Source organism: Panthera uncia (assembly GCF_023721935.1).
Source record: "Panthera uncia isolate 11264 chromosome A1 unlocalized genomic scaffold, Puncia_PCG_1.0 HiC_scaffold_17, whole genome shotgun sequence".
Classification (NCBI taxonomy): domain Eukaryota; kingdom Metazoa; phylum Chordata; class Mammalia; order Carnivora; family Felidae; genus Panthera; species Panthera uncia.
In genome coordinates this window covers 56,764,193-56,786,930 of record NW_026057577.1, presented here as the reverse complement: position 1 = coordinate 56,786,930, position 22,738 = coordinate 56,764,193, and the positions used below count along the sequence as shown (strand labels likewise).

Below are 22,738 nucleotides of genomic sequence, written 5' to 3'. Positions count from 1 at the left end.
GGGACAACGACGTCCAAAACAAAGAAACTGGACCACTTTCTTCCACCATACACAAAAATAAATTCAAAATGGATAAGAGTCCTAATAATGTGAGACAGGAAACCATCAAAATCCTAGAGGAAAACACAGGCAACAACCTCTTTGACCTTGGCTGTTTGCGACTTCTTACTAGATAGGTCTCCTGAAGTAAGGGAAACAAAAGCAAAAATAAGTTATTGGGACTTACTCAAGAATAAAAGCTTCTGTGTAGCAAAGGAAACTATCAATAAAATTGCAAGGAGGCCTTTGGCATGGGAGAAGATATTTGCAAATGACATATCTGATAATGGGTTAGTATTGAAAAAATATAAAGAACTTCTAAAACTCAATGCCCCAAAAGCAAATAACCTAATTTAAAAATGGGCAGAAGATATGAACAGACATATCTCTAAAGAAGACATTCACATAGCCAACAGACACATGAAAAGATGCTCATCATCACTTAGCATCAGGGAAATCCAAATCAAAACTAGAATGAGATATCACCTCACACTGATCATAATGACTACAGTTAACAACACAGGAAACAACTGGTGTTGAGGGTGTGGAGAAAGGGGAACCCTCTTAAACTGTTGGTGGGAATGGAAACTGGTGTAGCCACTCTAGAAAGAAATGTGGAAGTTCCTCAAAAAATTAAAAATCGAACTACCCTATGGTCCAGCAATTGCACTACTATTTACCCAAAAGATACAAAAATACTGATTCAAAGGGATACATGCACCCTGATGTTTATAACAGCATTGTCAACAGTAGCTAATTTATGGAAAGAGACCAAGTGTCCATTGACTGATGAATGGATAAAGAAGATGTAATTCTATCCATTCTGCTGCTTAACTTCTTTCCATTCTTCAGACCTCAGTTCAAAGGTCACATATTTTTTTAAGTTTATTTTTTTTTTAGTAATCTCTGCATCCAATTTGGGGCTCAACTTCACAACCCCAAGATCAAGAGTCTCATGCTCTTCCAGTTAACTGAGTCAGCCAGGCACCCCCAAAGGTCACGTTTTTAATTAATGATGCTTATCTTAACATCACTCCATGTCAGTCAGGTTACCTTATTGTTTGCTTTCATAGAACCATGCTCCTTTCTTATATAGCACTAACCATAAATGTAGTTATTTTGTCATCTTTTTCACAAGACTATAAAATATGAAAGCTCTGTGAGTACCAATACCATGTCTATCTACTTTTGCTTATCATTATATAATCTTATCATTATATAACCTTCTAACATAGTAGACATTAATATTCAACAAATATCTATTGACATGCCACTAAGTGCCAACGAATATAAATTTCTTGAATAAGGGATCCTCATTTTTAAGGCTCATTTGACAATCTTTCTGATAAATATTATCATATTTTAACCACTCCCTATTATTGGATATTTAGATTTTTTCCAATTTGTAACTATTATGTAATAACATGAAGACTGTTTAGATTGTAGCAATTGGAAAAAACAGGTTACAAAAGTGAATGTACAGTGTGATTATGTGTAGAAATAAATGTACAGAAAGAAAGGTTGGAAAGGAACCATGAAAATGGTAAGAACCATGTAAATTATGGTAAGATTGTAGGTGCTCTTTCCTTTCATGTTTTCCCAATTTTCTATAATTGTGCTATAATTTTATGAAAAAATTTTTTAAGAAGTGCTATTTTTCCATTATGCTAATATATAAAACTATTAGCATAACTCATGTAGGGAAGCTTTAACTCTTACAGTAAAAGAAAGAAAAAAATTAACGCTTTTGTAAAGCAAGATAAAATAAATTATTAAGCAGTCATTGATTGATAAAAGCCATCTGTGGGCATGTGCAAAGGGTATAAAAATTTGGCTATTCCCAGGGTAGAGGGAGGAAGGTCTTTTTGTAATCGAAGGAGCTAGAAAAATAAATTGGGCTCATGAACATTTAAAAAGCATACTTAAAATCTGGCAAATACTGTGTGGAAATTATTGAGTTTTGGGAAATTGTTCTTTTAATGTATGTTTAAATTTTTATAAAGGAAAAAAGGTATAAATAGCCCTTTTAAAGGGCTAGTTTGGAAAAAAACTAAGCAACTTCTTTATGTCATCTTTAATATTGTGTGCAAAATAATTTCTATTCCTTCATTCAGTGTAAGGAGGAAGAAAGAAGGTGGATGAATGAGGAATAATTTAGTTCCCAGGGAAACTAATTGGAGAAAAAGATCATTTTAGGATCTGGAGATATGGCGCTGTATCTAGACAACTGTGAATTTTTCTGCTGTTATTTTCTAATCTTGGAAGGAAGAAGTTGCATTACAGATTTTAAGTTTAAGAGCTAATTTAGTTATATTTAGTTATATGGTAAATGCTGATCACTAGCAACATTAGAAAGGCAATGCCAGTGAAGAATTCAGGCTATCACGAGCAGGTGCACAGATCTGTAGATTGCCAAGCAGTAATAAGATATCAGACTCCATGACTTAGGCTCTGGAATCTTTATAAAGTTTCATTAATTAGGGGTTAACAGAAAAAGCTATGTAAAAAAGTACATATGACATATAGTTGACAGGAAGTTGATCACTGCAAGAATATAGAAGTGGGACAAATTCGTATATATTATTATGTACCAATCACTTAAGTGTGTTTTAGCCAACATCTATGAAATAAAATCATAATTACTTAAAGCAGCCTTTACTTTCAATCAATAAGAAATTTATAAACCTTTTTATTATGCCTTAATCAGAAATTTTCCACTGCTACTTAAGATTCCCTGGGGCTTTGAAACAAGCCTTGGCACACAGCAAGAATATTATATGTGAGTGTTCAATATGATAATGTATTTATATATTAATTACTGACTTCTATTTTCAGAATTTTAATAAGGCTTTTACTCCTAGGAAAGTTGGGGTCACAAGCTCAATTTTATTATTTATTTAGTTTTTTAAATGTTTATTTATTTTCAGAGAGTGAGAGAAAGAGATGGAAGAGAGAGAGAAAGTGCAAGCAGGGGAGGGGCAGAGAGAGCAGGAGAGAGAATCCCAAGCAGGCTCTGTGCTGCCAGCTCAGAGCCCAACGTGGGGCTTGATTTTATGTCCTAAAAACTTCACATTGTTCTTGGTCTCTTTGTAACTACTCCCAGCATGCATACTCATGTGTGTGTATGCACACACACAATTACAGAGCATGGCTTTTCTGAACTTTTGGCGCATATTAAAATCATCTGGTGAATTTTTAAAAATCTGATGCCCAGGTTGCTCCCTATCCCAGTTACATATATTCTGGGTGGAATCTACTATAATTTTTTGAAGCTCTCCAGGTGATTCTAGTGTGTTACAAAGTTAAGAATTACTATAATTAAAAGGGATTATAAACAATTACTGTTCTCGATGAGCAAGTAAACCAGAAAAATTATAAATTCATTTTAGTTTTTCCTCATTTAACCTAGCTAAATATATAATACTCTTGATCTGTATTGACAGTTACTGGCTATGTATGCTCAATGGAATATTGTATTCATTAATTGATTAACTTTCTGAACCCCTAAGGATGGTAGAAGTGGAATAGGTGGTAAGGTAATTATAATACACATTACCTGTTACTGATTTATGATGTGCTCATCTATAGTATTAATAATTAGGGTGGCTTGTGGGTAAGAATCCAAACTTAAGTAATTCTTCTTGGTAACCTAAATGGAGATTTAGTATCTGAGAAGTTTTATGTACCAGAATTCTAAACAGGCACAGTGATAGTAACAATAAAGCAATTAAGCTAATCTATTCTTACAACTTTCTAGCTGCTGACAGTGAACTAACCTAAGCTGACCTTTACTAATAGAACTGCACATGTGATAGAACTGTGGATAGATGTTTGAACAGATTCATATTGCTAAAGATTACTCCACGGGATACACAGAAAATAAAAATTCTTTGCTTGTGTTGTTCAGAGATTTAATGTGATACACTATTGCCTGACTGTGGTTGATTAATAAGTCATTAAATAAAAGTCTGAAGCTCATTCACACAATGGAAAATGTTATGGTGGATTTCTGTCATCACCAATGCACTCATTACAAATCCTATAATTATGAATGAAAAGCCATTAGAGATAGAGACCAACAACTTCGTTTAAAATTCTACATTCTGCTTAATTCCATGAAGTATACAATACACTCTTTAGTAGGAATACAAATTCCTTAGCTGAACAATTCCTTGTTTGAGTGAGAGCTCAGGATATACTGGTGCAATGGAGTGTGTTGAAAAAAGGTCACCTGGAGAAAAGGAACTGGTTGTATTTGTTAAAGGGGAAATAAAAAAGAGCTTTAAATAAGAATTATGATCTAGTGGATCTTTCAGAGGGAGGTTCTAAAAATTATAAGTGATACTTTGTTTAATACAAATCCTAATTAATAGGGGTATGGTTTTTTAAATTCTTATTTAAAATCTTGAGTCAGAAAAACCGGGGTTTGAGTCCTAGCTCCATTACTTAACAGACAGCATTAACCATGATTAAGTTATTTCGCATGTTTGTGACTCAGTTCTATCATCTGTAAAATGTAGCTCTTTCTCTTGCTAAACTCATAAGGTAGTAGAGGGGGATTGAAACCTGAAAATGTTAAGTAAGTTTGTAGTAAAGATTTTTGTTAGCCCATGCAATGGCTATTAACCATCTTTACTGGTTTTGGCAGAACTCTAATTTTGTTTAGATATTTACCCATCTGCCATGAGGTGAATCATGAACTCATTTAATGTGGTGATCCCAGTTCATACTAGTGATTTTTAGAAATGAGAAGGAGAACCGATCCTGGTCATTGAGATGTGTGGGGAAGTTCTTCCACAGGTTCTATTTAAGAGTTACTCACCTATGTTGGTAGAGTAGCAAGATTCAGTGACAACTTGAAGTTGTCAATAAATATCTTTAATAGCTTGAATTTTTAAAATAGCTTGATTGAGATATAAGTCACATGCAGTTTACCCATTTAAGTTGTACTACAGTTCATTGCTTTTTAATATATCTACAGATAAGTGCACATATTATTACAGTCAATTTTAGATGTGTTTATCAACCTCAAGAAAAAGTTACCATTGCTCTGACCCACTTCCCCCAGCCCTAAGCAACCACCAATCTACTTTATGTCTCTGTAAATTTCCCTATTCCGTGTCATACAGTAGGTGGTCTTTTGTGACTTGCTACCTTCCCTTAGTATAATATTTTCAAGGTTCATCCATGTTGTAGCATGTATCAGTATTTAATTCCTATTAGTTGCTGAATAATATCCTATTTATGGATTTTCATTTTATTTATCCAATTGATGGACTTTTAGTTTTTGCTCCCTTTTACCTGTTATTAATATGCTATAAATACACATTTCTGTGAAGACATATGTTTTCATTTTTCTTGGTTATATACATAGGAGTGGAATTTCTGGGACCTGTGGGAAAAAAGGGAATTCCAGGAAGATGGCAAACTATACGCCAGGGTGACGGATATTCATCAGGCCTGCTCAGATGGGAGCAGGAAGTTTGAAGTTTTAAGGAGAGAGGTCTCCAGAAATATAATGGAACTGGTATCTTAGAGTCACCAGAAAGAACCAGGAAAAGAGGCAGTTAAGAAGAGCTTTCCTGGGAACAGAACAAACCTTAAATTCTGACCTTAAAAACTGTCCTTGTCTGAATTTTATTGGATCATACTTTAAAGTATAAATTACTTGGGGCATTGTCAGAAACAATCAGCCTATGATTAGTGGAGACTAACAGCTGGTTGTAATACCAAAAGGGGCGGAACGCTTAAAAGAAAAATTGGGGAAAGAGACAAAGAGAGCCCTGCCGAAACCAAACATTCAATGATGACTGTCCCATACTGAAGGCTCTGCCCTCTGATGAGCTACAGAAGAATTTTCATACTATGCATGTAGCCTGGATATGTTTGGGGAACATGAGGAATAGTCTGTTAAACTAACCACAAGTCTATTACCTTAGTGATTTAGTTTAACCACTAAATCAATACACAAGCAAACAACAACAAAAATAAGCACCAGAGAAAAAGAGAAATATGCAGCCAGTGTTGATACAGTTGTATTACCTAAAAGTTCAGTTTTACAGAAACTACCTGTGAGGGTTGCTGGAGAGGATGTGGGTGGGGAGATGGGCATTAAGGAGGGCACTTGTTGGGGGTGCCTGGGTGGCTCAGTCGGTTAAGCGTCTGACTTCAGCTCAGGTCATGATCTTGTGGTTCGTGAGTTCGAGTTCTGTGCTGACAGCTCAGAGCCTGGAGCCTGCTTCAGATTCTGTGTCTCCCTCTCTTTCTGCCCCTCCTCTGCTCATGCTGTGTCTCTGTCTCAAAAATAAATAAAACATTAAAAATTTTTTTAAAAAGGAGGGCACTTGTTGGGATGCGTACTGGGTGTTATATGTAAGTGATCAATCACTGGGTTCTACTCCTGAAACCCATACTGCACTGTATGTTAGCTGACTTGAATTTAAATAAATAAATTTTAAAAAAAGAAAGAATGAATGAAAAGTACCTATGAGGGATGCCAGACATAGGATGTCACAGAGTTCAAAGCAGCTTTTATAAATGTGTTCAAGGAACTAAAGGAAGCTATCCTTAAAAAAGTAAAAGATTCTGTGATGACAACATCTCATCAAATAGAGCATACCAATAAAGAGACAAAAATTGTAAAATAGAATGAAAAGGAAACTTTGGACTTGGAAAGTTAAATAACCAAAATGAAAAAGTTACTGGAGAGCTTCAACAGCAGATTTGAACTGTCAGAAAAAAAGAATCTGCAAACTGAAGAATAGGTTGATATAAATTGTGTAAGCTAAAAAAAAAAAAAAAAAAAAAAGGAAAAGAAAAAAATGACAGAACCTCAGAGAAATGGGGGACACATTAAGCATACCAACATATAATATGAATATCAGAAGGATGAGAATGAATAAAGGAATAGAAGTGTTTAGAGATATGGCTGAAAACTTCCCAAATTTGATGAAAAACATTAATCTACACATCCAAGAAGCTCAATAAACTACAAGAAGCTCAATAAAATACAAGCAAGATAAATATAAAGAGATCCACACCTAGTTACATCATAGGAATGAAATCCTTTTACTTTGAGTCAGTAGTGAGTAAGCAACATTTACCATCAAATGTCACAGCCATACGATTGTAAACACTGAATATTGATTTAACCAAAACTTTGTTATTTATTGAGAGGATGGTAAAAAGGAACATTGGTAATACAGTTGCGGTGGTGAGATGAGGCAAGTTTAATGTGAAGTTTAATGTGAAGTTTACAGTTAGTGTTAATCCTCATGTAACATAAGAAATCAAAGATCTCAAAATGATGCAAAGAGAACAAAAATAAAAGCAAAAGATAGCAGTGTATGCACATTTTCAGAAATATGTAGGTAAATTGAAAAAGGAGCAGCTACAGCCTTCAAAGTGGTTGCTTTTGGAGGCAACACTGGGAATGGGTTGGACAGTGTGTTTTGTTTTTTGTTGTAAGCCCTTAGTACAATTTGACTTTATGTATATACATATTTTTTACATCCATAAAATGCAATTTAATTTTTTTACCTTACCACAAATGGTGATACTTCTTTTTCTTTTTCTCCAGCTTTATTGAGATATATTTACACATAACATACTTTAAGTGTAAGGTATACAATGTGATGATTTGATACACGTATATATTACAAAATGGTTAGTAAGGTTAGTTATCACCTGACATAATTATCTTTTTTTTTTTGGTGGAGAGAACATTTAAAATCTACTGTCTTAGCGACTTTCAGGTATATAACACACTGTTGTTAACTATGGTCACCATGCTCTACATAGATCCCCAGAACTTACTTGTCTTATAACTGGAAGTTTGTACCCTTTGACCAACATCTCCCTGTTTCCCCCAAGTGTCTGGCAACCACTATTCTACTCTAGTTTTTATGAATTCAGCTTTTAAAAATTCCACATATACATGAGATCATATATTTGTCTCTGTCTGACTCATTTCACTTAACATAATACCCTCAGGGTTCTTCCATGTTGTCACAAATGGAGGGATTTCCTCCTTTCTCATGGCTGAATAATAGTCGTGTGTGTGTGTGTGTGTGTGTGTGTGTGTGTGTGTGTGTGTACCCCATTTCTTTGTTTAGTCATATTTTAATGGACACTTAGGTTGTTTGTTTCTTTGTTTTGGCTATTGTGAATAATGCTGCAGCGAACATAGGAGTGAGGATATCCTTCAAGATAATTATTTAATTTCCTTTGGATATATACCCTGAGGAGGGATTGCTGGATCATGTAATAGTTCTTTTTAATTTTTTGAGGAATTTTCATGACATTTCCATAGTAGTTGCACCAATTTGTATCCCCACCAACAGTATACAGTGTTTCCTTTTTTCCACATCCTCACCAATACTTGTTATTTCTTGACTTTTTGGTAATAACCATTTTAACAGGTGTGAAGTGACATCTCATTGTGGTTTTGATTTCGCATTTCCCTGCTAATCAGTGATGTTGAGAATCATTTAATGTACCTGTGGGCCACTTGTATGTCCTTTTTATTTATTTATTTTTTAAAAATATAATTTATTGTCAAATTGTATGTCCTCTTTAGAAAAATGTCTGTTCAGATCCTCTGACCATTTTTAAATTAAATTATTTGTTTTTACGCAGTTGAGTTGTATGAGTTCCTTGTATAATTTGAATATTAACCCCTTATCAGATAGATGGTTTGCACGTATTTTACTCCATTACAAACATTGCCCTCTCGTTTTTTTTATTGTTTATTTTGCTGTGCTTTTTTAGTTTGATGTGGTCCCACTTGTTTATTTTGTTTTTTATTGCTTATATTTTTGGTGTCATGTCCAAAAAAATTATTGCCAAAACTAATGTCAAGGAGCTTTTCCCTTATTTTCTTTTAGTAGTTTGATGATTTCAGGTCTTACGTTTAAGACTTTAATTCATTTCAAGTTAATTTTTGTGAGTGGTTTCAGATAGGAGTCCAGTTTCATTCTTCTGTATGTACTTACCAGTTTTTCAAGCACCAGTTGTTGAAGAGACTTTTCTTTCTCTGTTGAGTATTTTTGGCTCTCTTGTCAAATACTAAAGTTACCTTTATATGTGAAGGTTTACTTCTGGGCTTTCAATTTTGGTACATTGGTCTATGTGTCTATTTTTATGCTAGTACCATTCTGTTTTGATTACTCGAACTTTCTAATGTAGTTTGAAATCACGAAGTGTGATGCCTCCAGCTCTGTTTTTCTTTCCCCATATTGCTTTGACTATTTGGGGTCTTTTGTGATTCCATATGAATTTCAGAATGGTTTGTTCTATTTCTGTGAAAAATGCCATTGGAATTTTGATAGGGATTGCATTTGATAGGGATTCATAGATGGTTTTAAGTAGTATAGACATAACAATATCAGCTCTTCTGATCATGAACATGGGGTATCTTTCTATTTGTGTCTTCTATTTTTTTCATCACTGTCTTATAGTTCTTGATGTCTTATAGATCTTTCACCTACTTAGTTAAATTTATTCCTAGATATTTTATTGTTATTGATTCTATTGCAAGTGGGATTTTTTCTGATAGTTTGTTGTTACTGTTGTTATAGAGATGCAACTTATTTTTTCAACAATGATTTTGCATTATGTAAGTTTACTGAATTTTTAAAATTAGTTCTAACTAATTAGTTCTATTAGTTTTTGGTGGAGTCCTAAGAATTTTCTGTATATAAGATCATATCATCTCTAAACAAAGACAATTTTACTTTTTTTTCCCCCTGATTTGAATGCCTTTAATTTCTTGCCTAATTGCTCTGGTTAGGATTTCCAGTATTGTGTTGAATAGAAGTGACAAGAGTAAGCACCTTTATTTTGTTCCTGATCTTAGAGGAAAAGCTCTCAGCTTTTCACCATTGAGTATGATGTTATTTGTGGGCTTATCATGTATGGCTTTTATTATGTTGAGGTACATTCCTTCTTACCCCATTTGTCATGAGTTTTTATGAAAAAAGGATATTGAATTTTGTCAAATGCTTTTCTCTATCTGTTGAGGTGATTATGATTTTTATCTTTCATTCTATTGATAAATATTACATTTATTGATTTTCATATGTCAACCCACCCTTGCATCCCAGGAGTAAATACCACTTGCTCATGGTATATGATGTTTTAATGTGCTGTTCAATTTGGTTTGCTAATATTTTGTTGAGAATTTTTGCATCTCTGTTCATCAGGAGTGCTGGCTTTTAGTTTTATTTTCTGGTAGTCACTTTATCTGGCTTTGGTATCAGGATATTGCTAGCCCTGTAAAATGAGTTTGGGAATGTTTCCTCTTTAATTTTCTGGAAGTGTTTGAGAAGGATTGACATTAATTCTTTTTAATATATTTGGTAGACTTCACAAGTAAAATCATCTGATCTTTGGCTTTTTTGTTGTTGTTGGCAAGTTTTTTGATTACTGATTCTATTTCCCTTATTATTGGACCATTGTTGAGATTTTCTATTATTCAGTCTTGGTAGGTTGTATGTTTCTAGGAATTTATCCATTTCTTCTAGACTATCCAGTTTGTTGGCATATAATTATTTATAGTAGTTTCTTATAGTAATCCTTTGTATTAATGTGGTATCAGTTATATTATCTCCTCTTTCGCTTCTGATTTTATTTGAGTCTTTTTTTTTTAGTTTAGCTAAAAGTTTGTCAATTTGTTTACCTTTTTAAAAAATCAATTCTTAGTTTCATGGATCTTTTCTGTTGTTTTTCTGGTCGCTATCTTTTTAATCTGTGCTCTGATATTTGTGACTTCTTTCTTCCTATTAACATTGGGCTTAGTTCCTTGAGTTGTAATGTTGTTTGTTTGAGATTTTTCTTTCCTTTCTAAAATATAGGTGTTGATCACTATGAAGTTTTCTATTAGAACTACTTTTGGTGTATCCCATAATTTTTGTTATGTTGCTTCCTTTTTTGTTTGTTTCAAGATATTTTGATTTCACTTTTCATTTCTTCTTTGACTCATTGGGTGTTCAGGAGTGTGTGGTTTAATTTTCACATATTTGTGAATTTTCTAGTTTTCCTCTTGTTTTTGTTTCTAGTTAATACCAGTGTGGTTGGAAAAGATACTTGGTATGATTTCAGCAATCATAAATTTGCTATTTCAATCTTCCTAAATCTGTTAAGATTTATTTTGTGACCTAACATGTAATCTAACCTGGAGAATGTTTTATGTACATTTGAAAAGAATGTGTATTCAGCTGCTGTTAGATGGAATGTTCTATATAAGTCTGTTAGGTCCATTTGGTTTAAGGTTTAGTTCAGTTGCAGTGTTTTCTTATTAATTTGCTATCTAGATGATCTGTTGTTGAAAGTGGGTTATTGAAGTCCCTGTTATTGTATGTATTGTCTATTTCTCCCTTCAAATCTTTTAGTATTGCTTAATTTTTTTAGGTGCTTCTATGTTGGGTGCATATATATTTACAATTCTTATATCCTCTTGAGAAGTTGACCCCTTTATCATCATATAATGGCCTTTTTTGTTGACGAAGTTTTGTGTTAAAGTCCATTTTATTATAAGTATGCTACTCCTGCTCTCTTTTGGTTTACAGTTGAATGAAACTTTTTTTTTCATCCTGTCACTTTGAGTTTTTGTGTGTCCTTAAAGCTAAAGTCAGTCTTTTGGGGTGCTTCAGTGGCTCAGTCCATTAAGTGGCTCATTCTTGCTTTTAGCTCAGGTCATGATCTTATGGTTTGTGAGTTTGAGCCCTGTATCAGGCTCTGTGCTGACACAGTGGAGCCTGTTTGGGATTCTCTCTCTCCCTCTCTCTCTGCCCCTCCCCATCTTGTGCTTGGTCTCTCTCTCTCTCAAAAAATAAATAAACAACAAAAAAAGTAAAGTCTGTCTTTTGTAGGTAGGATATACTTAGGTCTTCAGCTAGTCTCTGCCTTTTGATTGGAGAATTTAGTTCATTTACATTTAAAGAAATTATTGATAGGTAAGGATTTACTAATGCCATTTTATTAATTGTTTTTCTGGTTGTTTTGTAACTCCCCCTGTTCCTTTCTTTGTAGATTGATGATTTCCTGTAGTGTTACAATTTGATTTTTCTTCTATTTATCTTTTGTCTCTCTCCTCTGTTTTTGCTTTCTGGTTATTATGAGGCTCACACAAAACATCATGTAGATATAATAGTTTGTTTTAAACTGATAAGAACTTAACTTTATTTGCATGTAAAACTCTCCCCTTTAATTCCTCCACATTTTGTTTTTGATATCATAGTTCACATCTTTTTGTATTGTGCAGTCATTAATAAATTATTTTAACTATAGTTAATTGTAATTTTATTTTTTAAATGTCTTTATTTATTTATTTTGAGAGAGAAAGAGAGAGAACAAGCTGGGGAGCGGCAGAGTGAGGGGGACAAAGAATCCAAAGCGGGCTTTGTGCTAACTGTAGAGAGCCTGATGCAGGCTTGAACTCATGAACCATGAGATCATGACCTGAGCCAAGTTAGGCACTTAACTGACTGACAAACCCAGGTGCCCACTATAGTTAATTTTAATACTTTAGCCCTTTAACCTTTTACTAGAGTTGATTAGCACACTACCATTTTACAGTAGTATTCTGAATTTGACTATATACTTACCATTACCACTGTGTTTTTTGCTTTATGGTTCTCTGTTACTAATTACTGAAATTGGGGAAGCTAATTTCTTGTTTTATTTCAGCTTGAAGAACTTCTCTCAGCATTTTTGGGTAAGGCAAGTCTAGTGGTGTTAAACTTCTTCATCTTTTGTTTGTCTGGAAAGGTATTTGTCCCTTCTTCATTTTTTAAGGACAGCTTTGCCAGATAAAGTACTCTTGGTTGGCAGTTTTTTTTTTTTTTCCTTACGGGACTTTGAACATAATATCCCATTCTCTCCTAGTCTTATAAGATTTTTGCTGAGAAATTTGATAGCCTTATGAGGATGTCCTTATACATGAACTATTTTTTTCTCTTGTTGGTTTTAGATTTTCTTTGTTTTTGGTTTCAGAGTTTTATCACTTTGTGCCTTGGGGAAGATATTTTTGGGTTGAAATTAATTGGAGACCTTTTAGCTTCATGAATATGGTTATCCAGATCTCACCCCAGATTTGGGAATTTCTCAGCCATTATTTCTTGAAACAAGCGTTTTGCTCTTTTCCCACTATCTTCTCTGGGATTCCAGTAATGTGTAGATTCTTCATAGGATCCCCATTTGTTTCATGCTCTCTGAGAGCATTGGCTGCTCTTCTCCCAGCCACTCCCTAGCCCGCAGCTGTGCAGCAGACTTCGGTATTCTAAATTGGACAAGAAAGAAGTGGTTCCCTTTGACAGTGTCTTGCACAGTTAGGGAAAATTGGAACTCACTGATATGCTTTCATTTTTCTCCATTGGTGAAATCATAGGCCAACAAGATTTTTTTTGTCACTGAGATATGCCATCTTGGGGGCAGGATGATGTGGGTAAAGTAAAACTGTTCCTTTTACCCTCTTGAATGTGTCTAATCTTGGATTTTTTTTTTTTTTTTCTCTGATGGTATGCTGAAACTTTTCTGCTGGGCTCCCAGAGTTTCACAGAGGTACTCACCTCCATGGGTGATTATCTAAATCAGTGCTAGTTGGGGGGAAGATGGTAGAAAACTTATTCCTTAATGTTGATGATGTCACTTTTTATTTTAAATTGTGTAAAATAAACATAATATAAAATTTATCATCTTAACTGTTTTGAAATGCAGAGTTCACTAGTGTTAAGTACATTCACATTGTTGTGTCATCAATCTCCAGAACTCTGATGATTATTTTTTAACCAGATTTTCTTAGAACTTACTCCTTAAACTTACTCAATACTAATTTGTGTGAGCATTTGTTACTCTTCAGCTGTTTCTTCTTAAAATACAAGAATCTCCTCAAGGGTAACCTAAAAATCTACTGTAAGTTCTTTGAGATCAATTACCATAAGATTTTAAATTGTACAATTTTGAGGATCCTCCATTCATAGCAAAATGTCTCACAGTGTGTTCCAGTTCCCTTTTCTTCCTTGTAAAGTTTTAGAAGCAGCTTGTCTTTCTACAAGAAATACTCCTGAGATTTTCATTAATATTTGCCATCTGGGCCTTGAAGTTTCTTTTTCAGAACATTTTAAACTATGAATTCAATTTTGTTAATGGTTATAGAACTACTTAAGCTATCTCTTTGAGCTTGAATGAGTTTTAGTAGTTTTTGTTATTTGAGAAATTGGTTCATTTCTTTTAAGTTGTGAAATCTGTGTATAGAGCTATTTATAATATTCTCTTATTATCTTTTTATGTCAGTAGGGTCTGTAGTAATATCCTCTTTTTCATTCCCTTTAATGCTAATTAGTTTCTTTCTTTCTCCTTTCTTGTCAGTCTTGCTTGAGGTTTATCAATTTTATTGCTCTTAAAAAAAAAACCCAGATTTTAGTTTCATTGGTTTTCTCTGTTCAAGTTCATGATTCTTTACTCTAACATCTGTATTCTGCTATTGAGTCTATACAGTGAGTTTTTGATTTTGAGCATTGTATTTTCCATTCTTAATTTCTGTGGTTCTTCTATTTTATATATTGTATTTCTTTGTTGATGTTTCAAATTTTAACATTTGTTTCAAGAATGTTCACACTTGCGGGGGCGCCTGGGTGGCGCAGTCGGTTAAGCGTCCGACTTCAGCCAGGTCACGATCTCGCGGTCCGTGAGTTCGAGCCCCGCATCAGGCTCTGGGCTGATGGCTCGGAGCCTGGAGCCTGTTTCCGATTCTGTGTCTCCCTCTCTCTCTGCCCCTCCCCTGTTGATGCTCTGTCTCTCTCTGTCCCAAAAAATAAATAAAAAACGTTGAAAAAAAAAATTAAAAAAAAAAAAAAAGAATGTTCACAATTGCCATTTAAAGTTTTATAGTAGCTCTTTAAAGTCTTTGTCAGATAATTTCAGCATCTGTGTCATCGTGTTATTGACAGCTGTTGATTGTGTTTTCCCATGTGAGTTGAGATTTTTGTATTTCTTCATATGCCAAGTAATTTTGGATTGTATTTCTGGGCCTTTGAAATATGACACTAAAAAATGGTTTTATTTAACTCCTAAAGAGAATGTTGGGATTTTTTTTAGTAGTTTACCTGGCTAGATTTAGATACAAGTTCCAACCTGTGACTGTGATTCCAATATTGGCTCAGTTTAAGCTTTTGCAGTGTTAGTTGAATTTGTCCTATGTGTGTACCACCTAGTAATTAGTCTTGGATTGAGTGAAATTGTTAGCTTAGTTCTCAGTGTCTTTCGTATGCTAATTAGAATAAGATCGATGCATATTCAGGTGAGAGAAGTGAGCCCTGGAGTTTAATTCAATATTTTATGGAGTTTTCCCTTTCTGCTATCTCTCTAGTACTTTCAGGTTCTTTGGATCTCTGGTCAGAAACCACCTACTTCCATCATTGTAAAGATGCAATAAAATGTAAAGATGTAAAGAGCAATAAAAAGCTTTGGACCCACCATCTTGCTGCCTTAACTTCATCAAATGAAGAAGTTTCTTTTCCTTCAGGATTTTGGCTCCTGCGATCTCCTCTTGGTAGTCACTGTTGCTGCCACCATTGTTATGGGCTATCTTGGAGTCTGTGACATGAGAGATTGGAGAAAATGGAATGAACCCTCCCAGGTGCCCCTTTTGGCTCCTTCTTATAATGTATTTCTCTTTATTGATATTCTGATCTTGTTTATGCATTGTTTTCCTTTGTCCCTGTCTTCCTGTACTTCTTTGAGCGTCTTTATTTTTTTTTCTTTCTAAAATTTTTTTTTTTAACGTTTATTTATTTTTGAGACAGAGAGAGACAGAGCATGAATGGGGGAGGGGCAGAGAGAGAGGGAGACACAGAATTGGAAGGAGGCTCCAGGCTCTGAGCCATCAGCCCAGAGCCCGACGTGGGGCTCGAACTCACAGACTGCGAGATCATGACCTGAGCTGAAGTCAGACGCTTAACCGACTGAGCCACCCAGGCACCCCCTTTGAGCGTCTTTAAAAAGACAATTTTAGGAGCTCCTGGGTGGCTCAGTCACTTAAGCATCCAACTCTTATTTTCAATTCAGGACATGACCTCACAGTTTGTGAGATTGAGTCCTGCATCAGGTTCTGTGCTGATAGTGTGGAGCCTGCTTGGGATTCTCTCTCTTCCTCTTTCTCTCTGCCACTTCTCCACTCTCTTCTCTCAGTCTCTTCCTCAAAATAAATAAATAAACATAAAAATAAAAAGACAGTTTTAAAAAAGTCTTTGTCTAATAATCTCAGTGTCTAGGCTTTTCAGGGTCAGTTCTGTCGATTAATTTTGCTCCTTTGAATGAGCCATACTTTTTGATTCTTTGTATGCCTTTGGTTTTTTGTTTTTTGAAAACACTGGACATTTGAATCTTTTAATGTGTCAACTTTGGAAATCAGATTTCCCTCCTTCCCCAGAATTTGATGTTTTTTGATTGTTTTTGTTTTTGTTTTTTGAGTGTTGAAAGGTGTCTCTGTGTTGGGGATTAGCTTGAGTTGAAAGCTCAAGGTCTCCTCATGTCTTTTTTTAAGCCAGTGTCTTTCCCTGTGCACATGTGGGTTTCTAAATTTCTCTATGTATGTGGTTGCTTTTGAATGACTTAATCTTTAAATTAATATAAGGCCCAAAATAAGGAAAAGGGCAGGGAAGAAACATAAAGATGTTATTCCTTTAAATGCCCTGTAAGCAGCTATAGTCAATGGGGATTGAAACAATGATGGCCAGGGTCTGTGCTAGCCAAGACTTCCCCTGAAAGCTGCAAACTTTTAAATATAATTTAGAGCTTCAAAATAGTTTATATTAAGTCTGCCAGTACATTTGTTGTCTAGGTAGAGAGGGGGATTCCTGGTGCTTCCTACTCCTCCAGTTTCTCCGAGGTCACTCTCATAGAATCTTTTATAAATTTCTTTCTCAGCTGCCCTAAAAGGAACCAAGGGAGAAAATCTTCATCCATGGACCAGTGCTTTAGAGACCAGAAAAGTGTTCTGAGATCAGACTAACGAGGCAGTGGGAACCCCTTCCCCACCAAGAATATGGAAACTCAGAAGGATAAAATTTAGTCTACGTGGGCAACCATGTTGCCTGATTTGAAGATTGACCTTCCAGGACCCAAATCCTGGTGTTTCTGGGTTTTGTTTCACTTAAGATGAGTCCCCCTTTACTAGGGGCTAGTCAGTCTCTATTCGGTCTCTTTATTTGCATACAGACTACAATTTTGGGCTAGCACACTGAGGGCAACCTTTTCCTGACCTTTTTGAGTGTTCCTTTGTCAAGTGCATTCACAATGAATACAAAGATGGATCACAGAAGATTCCAGTTCTCCAGGGACTGGTAGTTACATTGATCAGCTGCCTATAGCCAACATACCTTCATGTAGAGGGTATGGCCCTCTATTAGTGGTGTCCAGTACATTTTGCTTTGATCCTAGAGAGCAGCAATTTTACTGCTTTTGGGATCTTGGTGCATCTGTACCCAGTACATGTTTTTGAATTAATGCAGTGGTTGGGACAATTGTGGTAGGTTCTCTATAAGAATTTACTGCTAGGACCCTCATTTGAACCTAATAATCACATATGCAAATATATGCATGAACTTTTACAGACATAAGTATTAGTAGTCCCTAGACCAGTGATCCTCAAACCTTGCTACTCATCACCTGAAGAACTTTCCCCAAACCCTAATTCCTATGTTCTAACCATGGAGATTGTTTTAGTAAGTCTGAGGTGGAAGCTGGAAATGTGTGTTTTTCAAAAGCTACCTCATAATTTTGATAGGCAGCCAGAGTAGAGGACCACAACCCTTTGAATGCCTAAGAAAATCTAGTAGTCACAACAGACGATTTAAAGTGCCTTCTATTATTTAGGGAGATTCTGGGTTAGAAAGTCAAGAGCAGTAGTTTTGGAGCAGCATGGAGATTGTATTCCATTTTCAGTGTAGTCACTTAGATAAACTACTGATTTTTCAGAGCTTCAGGCTTTTTTTTTTTTTGTAATGAAATAGGCATTATAGCGTTACCATGAGAATTTATGTAAAGCCTTACTTAGCACCTCTACTACAGCACACAATAAATGTTGGTCAGATTTATTCTGGTGTACACACGTGCCACTGGATTTGTCCAGATGCAGAATCTACTGAAGTACACCTTCTCTAGCCAGTTCTTTAGGAAACCAGGGGGTTGGAGAGGTTAGTTTTCTAGCCCCCCAGCCAAGTGAAGGTCAAAAGCCAATCAAGAAGGAGGAGGAGGCTGTTGGTACTGGTTGCTCTCCGGGCTCCAAGTGCTGTGTTACGTATGTCCACCAGGGGCCGCTGAAGCTACCTAAACTCCGAGCGCTAACCTGGCGAGGCCTCCGCGCGTGCTCACTGGGTGCTACGCGTGCCTCTGAATCCCCTCCGCCATTCTAGCTTTTGGCTGCCCCAAACCAAGCCTCTCTGTCTGAGTAGGGCAGCGCTTTGGGGACACAAATATTCCCTCTTCTTTGGGCTTCGCCTTGTACTTCTTCGTTCCCAGGCCAAGTCTGGGGTGGCAAGTATTAGTGTCTCCATTGCGCTGCTGCCCAGGAGATAGAAGGCTGAGCCCCGCACAGAGTTCAGGCTGACTGGGTCCTGGGCCCAGCGAGAAGCTGCCGCTGCCCGGATGTTGCGATGGCTGATCGGGGGAGGCCGAGAACCTCAGGGACTGGCCGAGGTAAACCCCCTGGCGACTCTGCCTGCCGCCACAGAGGCCGAGCATGCCTGACCAGTGGCTTTTGTTAGAGTCCAGTGCCTCATCCAGACGCGGGAGACCCGGGCGGAGGCGGGGCCTGCGGGTTCGGAGGCCGGCAAGGGCGGGGTTGGCGCGCGGGCGTGCGGGGGACGCCCTTCCTGTGGCTAGTCTGAACTGTTGATCCCCCTAAGATCCTGAGAATTAAATATCCCTGTTTCAAAAGGAGGTAACTGAAGCTGATGTGATTCAACAGCAGGCTCAAGGACATTCAGCTAGCCTTCTCCGTGCTTAAACTAGCTTCATTTCAATTATAGAAGTATCTGGCTTACGAGAAACAAGTGGTGACTGCAACTTTCTACTTAAGGTTTATTAGAGTTGGTGTCATTTCCCACCAACTGATGCTTGCTCAGGAAATAGAATATTTGATTTACCCAAGAGCAAAAAAGGATAGAAGTATTTTAAGAAATTAATATGCTTCAAAGTCAAAAAAGTGATTTTGTAATTAACTGCTGTTTTTTGGTTCCATAGTCTGGCTTTCTTCATGGGCCTGAATAATTGAGTTGACTATAATGAAATTTACATTTGAAAGACTGAATACAATAATTTTGGAACCTTGAAAGATTTTCTTTGCCATCCGAGAATTAGAATTTGTGTTGAATTCCCTTTATTTCTCATAGGAAGTAGTTGTTTAGGTTGTTAAAAATGAAAAATTTGGGTTGTTGTGAGTCAGCAACCTTCTCACTTTAACTTCCTCATATTTTTGCAGTTGAGGCTTACTGCCTGTTAAAAGCATTTATTTCAAATTAAACTCATTTCAGATAGGCTGAAATCCCAAGGATTATGGAAAAGTTGTAGGAAATTATCATCTATGTGACATGATAATTTAGAATTAACCCAATTATTTGATGAATCATATAATTAGATTAACTGATTCTGCCATTCCTGATAAATTTTCATTTAGGGCAAGTGGTATACAGTTTTCAGATTTCTCAGTTTTGTTTTTCTAGTCAGAACCACTGCCAGAAGTGAGATGGGATAAATAGATAGCACCCACTGCTTTGGGGATGATTTTTTTGGGAAAACACTTAGGCATGCTAGTTCCACGTTTTGTATAACTGTTGTGAATTTGCGCATTGTTGGAACCAATGATTTTCCTTAATTTATGCGAGAACTTTGTATCCAGACTTCTAGTTTCACAGTATTTCTCTGGTGGGATGTTTTGCCCTTAGGGGACATTTAGCTATGTCTGGAGACATTTTTTGATTTTCAGGATGAGGAAGGTTAGATTTCTATTAGCATCTAGTATGTAGAAACTACAGATACTGCTGAATATTCTTCAGTGCACAGGATAGTCCTCAACCACAAAAAATTATTTGGCCCAAAATCTCAGTAGTGGCAAGTTTGAGAAATTGCGGTTCAGAGGTTAAGAACAAAGGTTTTATCATGAAATAGTATTGGGTTTGACTACAGAAATGAGGTTAATAAGACCTACCTTACAGAATTGTTGAGTGAATTATATGCCGTATATGATTTGCACAGTGTCTGGCTTATGGGCTGTGACCTAATTCTCTGTTAGCAATTATCCTTATCAGACTTACTGTCCAAAATGGAATTTATTGAATTTATCAACTCCGAAGGATTTCATCCTTTCTTTTATTCATTCAACAATCATATATTGAGTACCTATAATGAGCTAGGCACTGTTATAGTCTCTATTTTACCCTTTTGATCTGCAGTTTTGTTGTCAAGTTTTAATTGAGAAACACTCATTCTAAAATACTGAGTTAGATTGGCCCACTGATTTTTTTAGGTCAGGTTTATTGAGATACAATTTCCTTAACATAAAATTCACCCTTTTTGTAAATATATTGTGACTTAAAAATACTAAAATGAATGCAAGAGTGAGATTTTTTTCTTCCCTTTTAGATTGTTTTTAGATAACAATCTGAAGAATGAAGATCTGAGTTTAAGGATTATATTTATGTCACTTCTAACAAAGAAGAAAAAATTCATGATGTGAATTTGTGGTTAAGAGAAATATTTTATGTTAAATTGGCAGTTAGTTGATATTAGGGGAAATCATATATAGTATTAGAACATGATATCTTATAGCTTTTAAGTCTTATATTCTTAGATGTACACCATGTAGTAGGGTATTTTATTTCGCTGTGGTTATTTATCATAAATAATTTAATTTCTCTTTCTCTCTTGTTTTTGTTTTCTTTTTATCCAATACAAGAAATCTCCCTTACAGACAATAGGTGAAGAACAAACCCAGAATCCCTACACTGAACTGCTTGTACTGAAAGCTCATCATGATATTGTACGGTTTCTGGTACAGTTAGATGAATACAGGTAAGAAGCTCTAGTTGTCCAGTTGCCTACTGTTTGGAAAGAGCTTTTAGGGAATTGTATATTTGAAAACAGCTTCATAATTAATACATCTTTTCTAAAAATTTCAAATCTGATCATCTGATCTAAAAATTTCAACTATTTACTCGAAATTGACATCTGCATCTTAATGAAATATGCGTCTGAAGTCATGTTTTGCCCAGAAGTCAGCATGTCATATTTGGTGATTTGATGGTTATTTTTATTTGAGGTTTTTTTTGTTTTTTGCTCAGGAAAATTTTTTGTTAGTTTAGAAGAAGTGTATGACTTTAAAATTGGCTTGTAAACAAATTTTAAACGAGTTTTGTTAAGGTGAACCTAAATTTGAGAAACACATATGGGAAATGTTTAACTATCAAGTACCTACCAGGAATGTGCTATTTTTAGTAGAAAGTAAATATTTAATCTGAATCTTTTGTTAATGAGGAAATCCTTTTAAAATGTTCATTATTTACTTTCTTGTCAACTGAGATAATACTGTGTTTAACTGCAAATAGAGATGAGGTATGTAGGTTTTAGGATTGTAGATTTAGCTCATTTCTGATGTATGTATCTGTTTATTAAGCCCTTAGTCAACTAAAGGTTATCCTTTGTAGCATGTAGCATAATAATAATTAGAGGTAACTAATTAGTAACTTAGAGGTAACTAAGTAGTTGTGTAACTACTTAATATTTGTCTTCACTAGAATCTAAACTTCATGGGAGGCATGTTTTTCTTATTCACCACAGTATCCTTAGTACCTGAGACAGTGCCTTACATATAGCAGGTGATTAATAGTTGTTAAATGAATGAATATGACCCCACAGACAATATTAAGTGTGCATGTTTTGTGCCATCCTAACTCCCGAACCCCCATCTGTTATTCCTATCAATTTTTCTGCTATCATCTCTAATCTTCTCTTTTACCTTTGATACTTTTTTTTTTTTCCATTTTTGACTCCATGGGTGACTGCTGTTGTGATTATTCCTAATTCTGACTATCACTTCTCATGTCTATTAGCCTTGTCTTCTCCTTTTTTTTTTTTTTTTTTTAATGTCTTTGGTATTGCTTTTCCCATGTGCAGTGCAAGTATGACACTACCTGGAGTTAGATTAAATTTTACAGGTTAGGGACACAGTCCTGCACAGCACTCTCTGCACATCAGTCGCCAGTTGTAATCTCTAGGGGTCCCAGGCCACTCACACTTCTGACCAACTGGCTACAAATTTCCACTACCGGCTCAGGTATGATACTTACTAGAATGAGTAACAGAACTCAGGAAAGTGCTGTTCTTAAAATTGCAGTTTTATGATAAAGAATGCCAGTCAGGACCAGCTGAATGCATGGATGCATAGGTCTAGAAAGATCTCAGATCTAAAGCTTCTCTGTCTTCAGGACATGTCACCCTTTCAGCACATCAGTATGTATTACCAACAAGGAAGCTCACTTAAGTTCTGAGTATCCAGAGTTTTTATTATCCAGAGTTTTATTGGGGTTCATTACATAGGAATAATTGAGTCATTTGCCACCTGATTGAACTCAATTTCCAGCCCTTCTCTCCCTGCCCTTTCCCCATACTTCAGCCCCAGGTTGGAGGGTCAGGCTGATATCCC

General features: G+C 35.7%; 1 protein-coding gene across 6 annotated transcripts in view; it reads left to right on the top strand.

Annotated features, from left to right (window-relative positions):
• Nucleotides 1-22,738, top strand: part of WDR41 (WD repeat domain 41) — a 188,861-nt gene that overhangs the window by 120,468 nt on the left and 45,655 nt on the right. For 5 of the 6 annotated variants that reach the window (XM_049649692.1, XM_049649691.1, XM_049649694.1 and 2 more), the window contains one exon: nucleotides 20,993-21,108. In XM_049649692.1, coding sequence (XP_049505649.1) covers nucleotides 20,993-21,108 — 116 coding nt within the window. Of the gene's footprint in view, nucleotides 1-18,268; nucleotides 18,736-20,992; nucleotides 21,109-22,738 lie in introns of those variants that run through there. The other variant, XM_049649695.1, reaches the window with a different exon arrangement.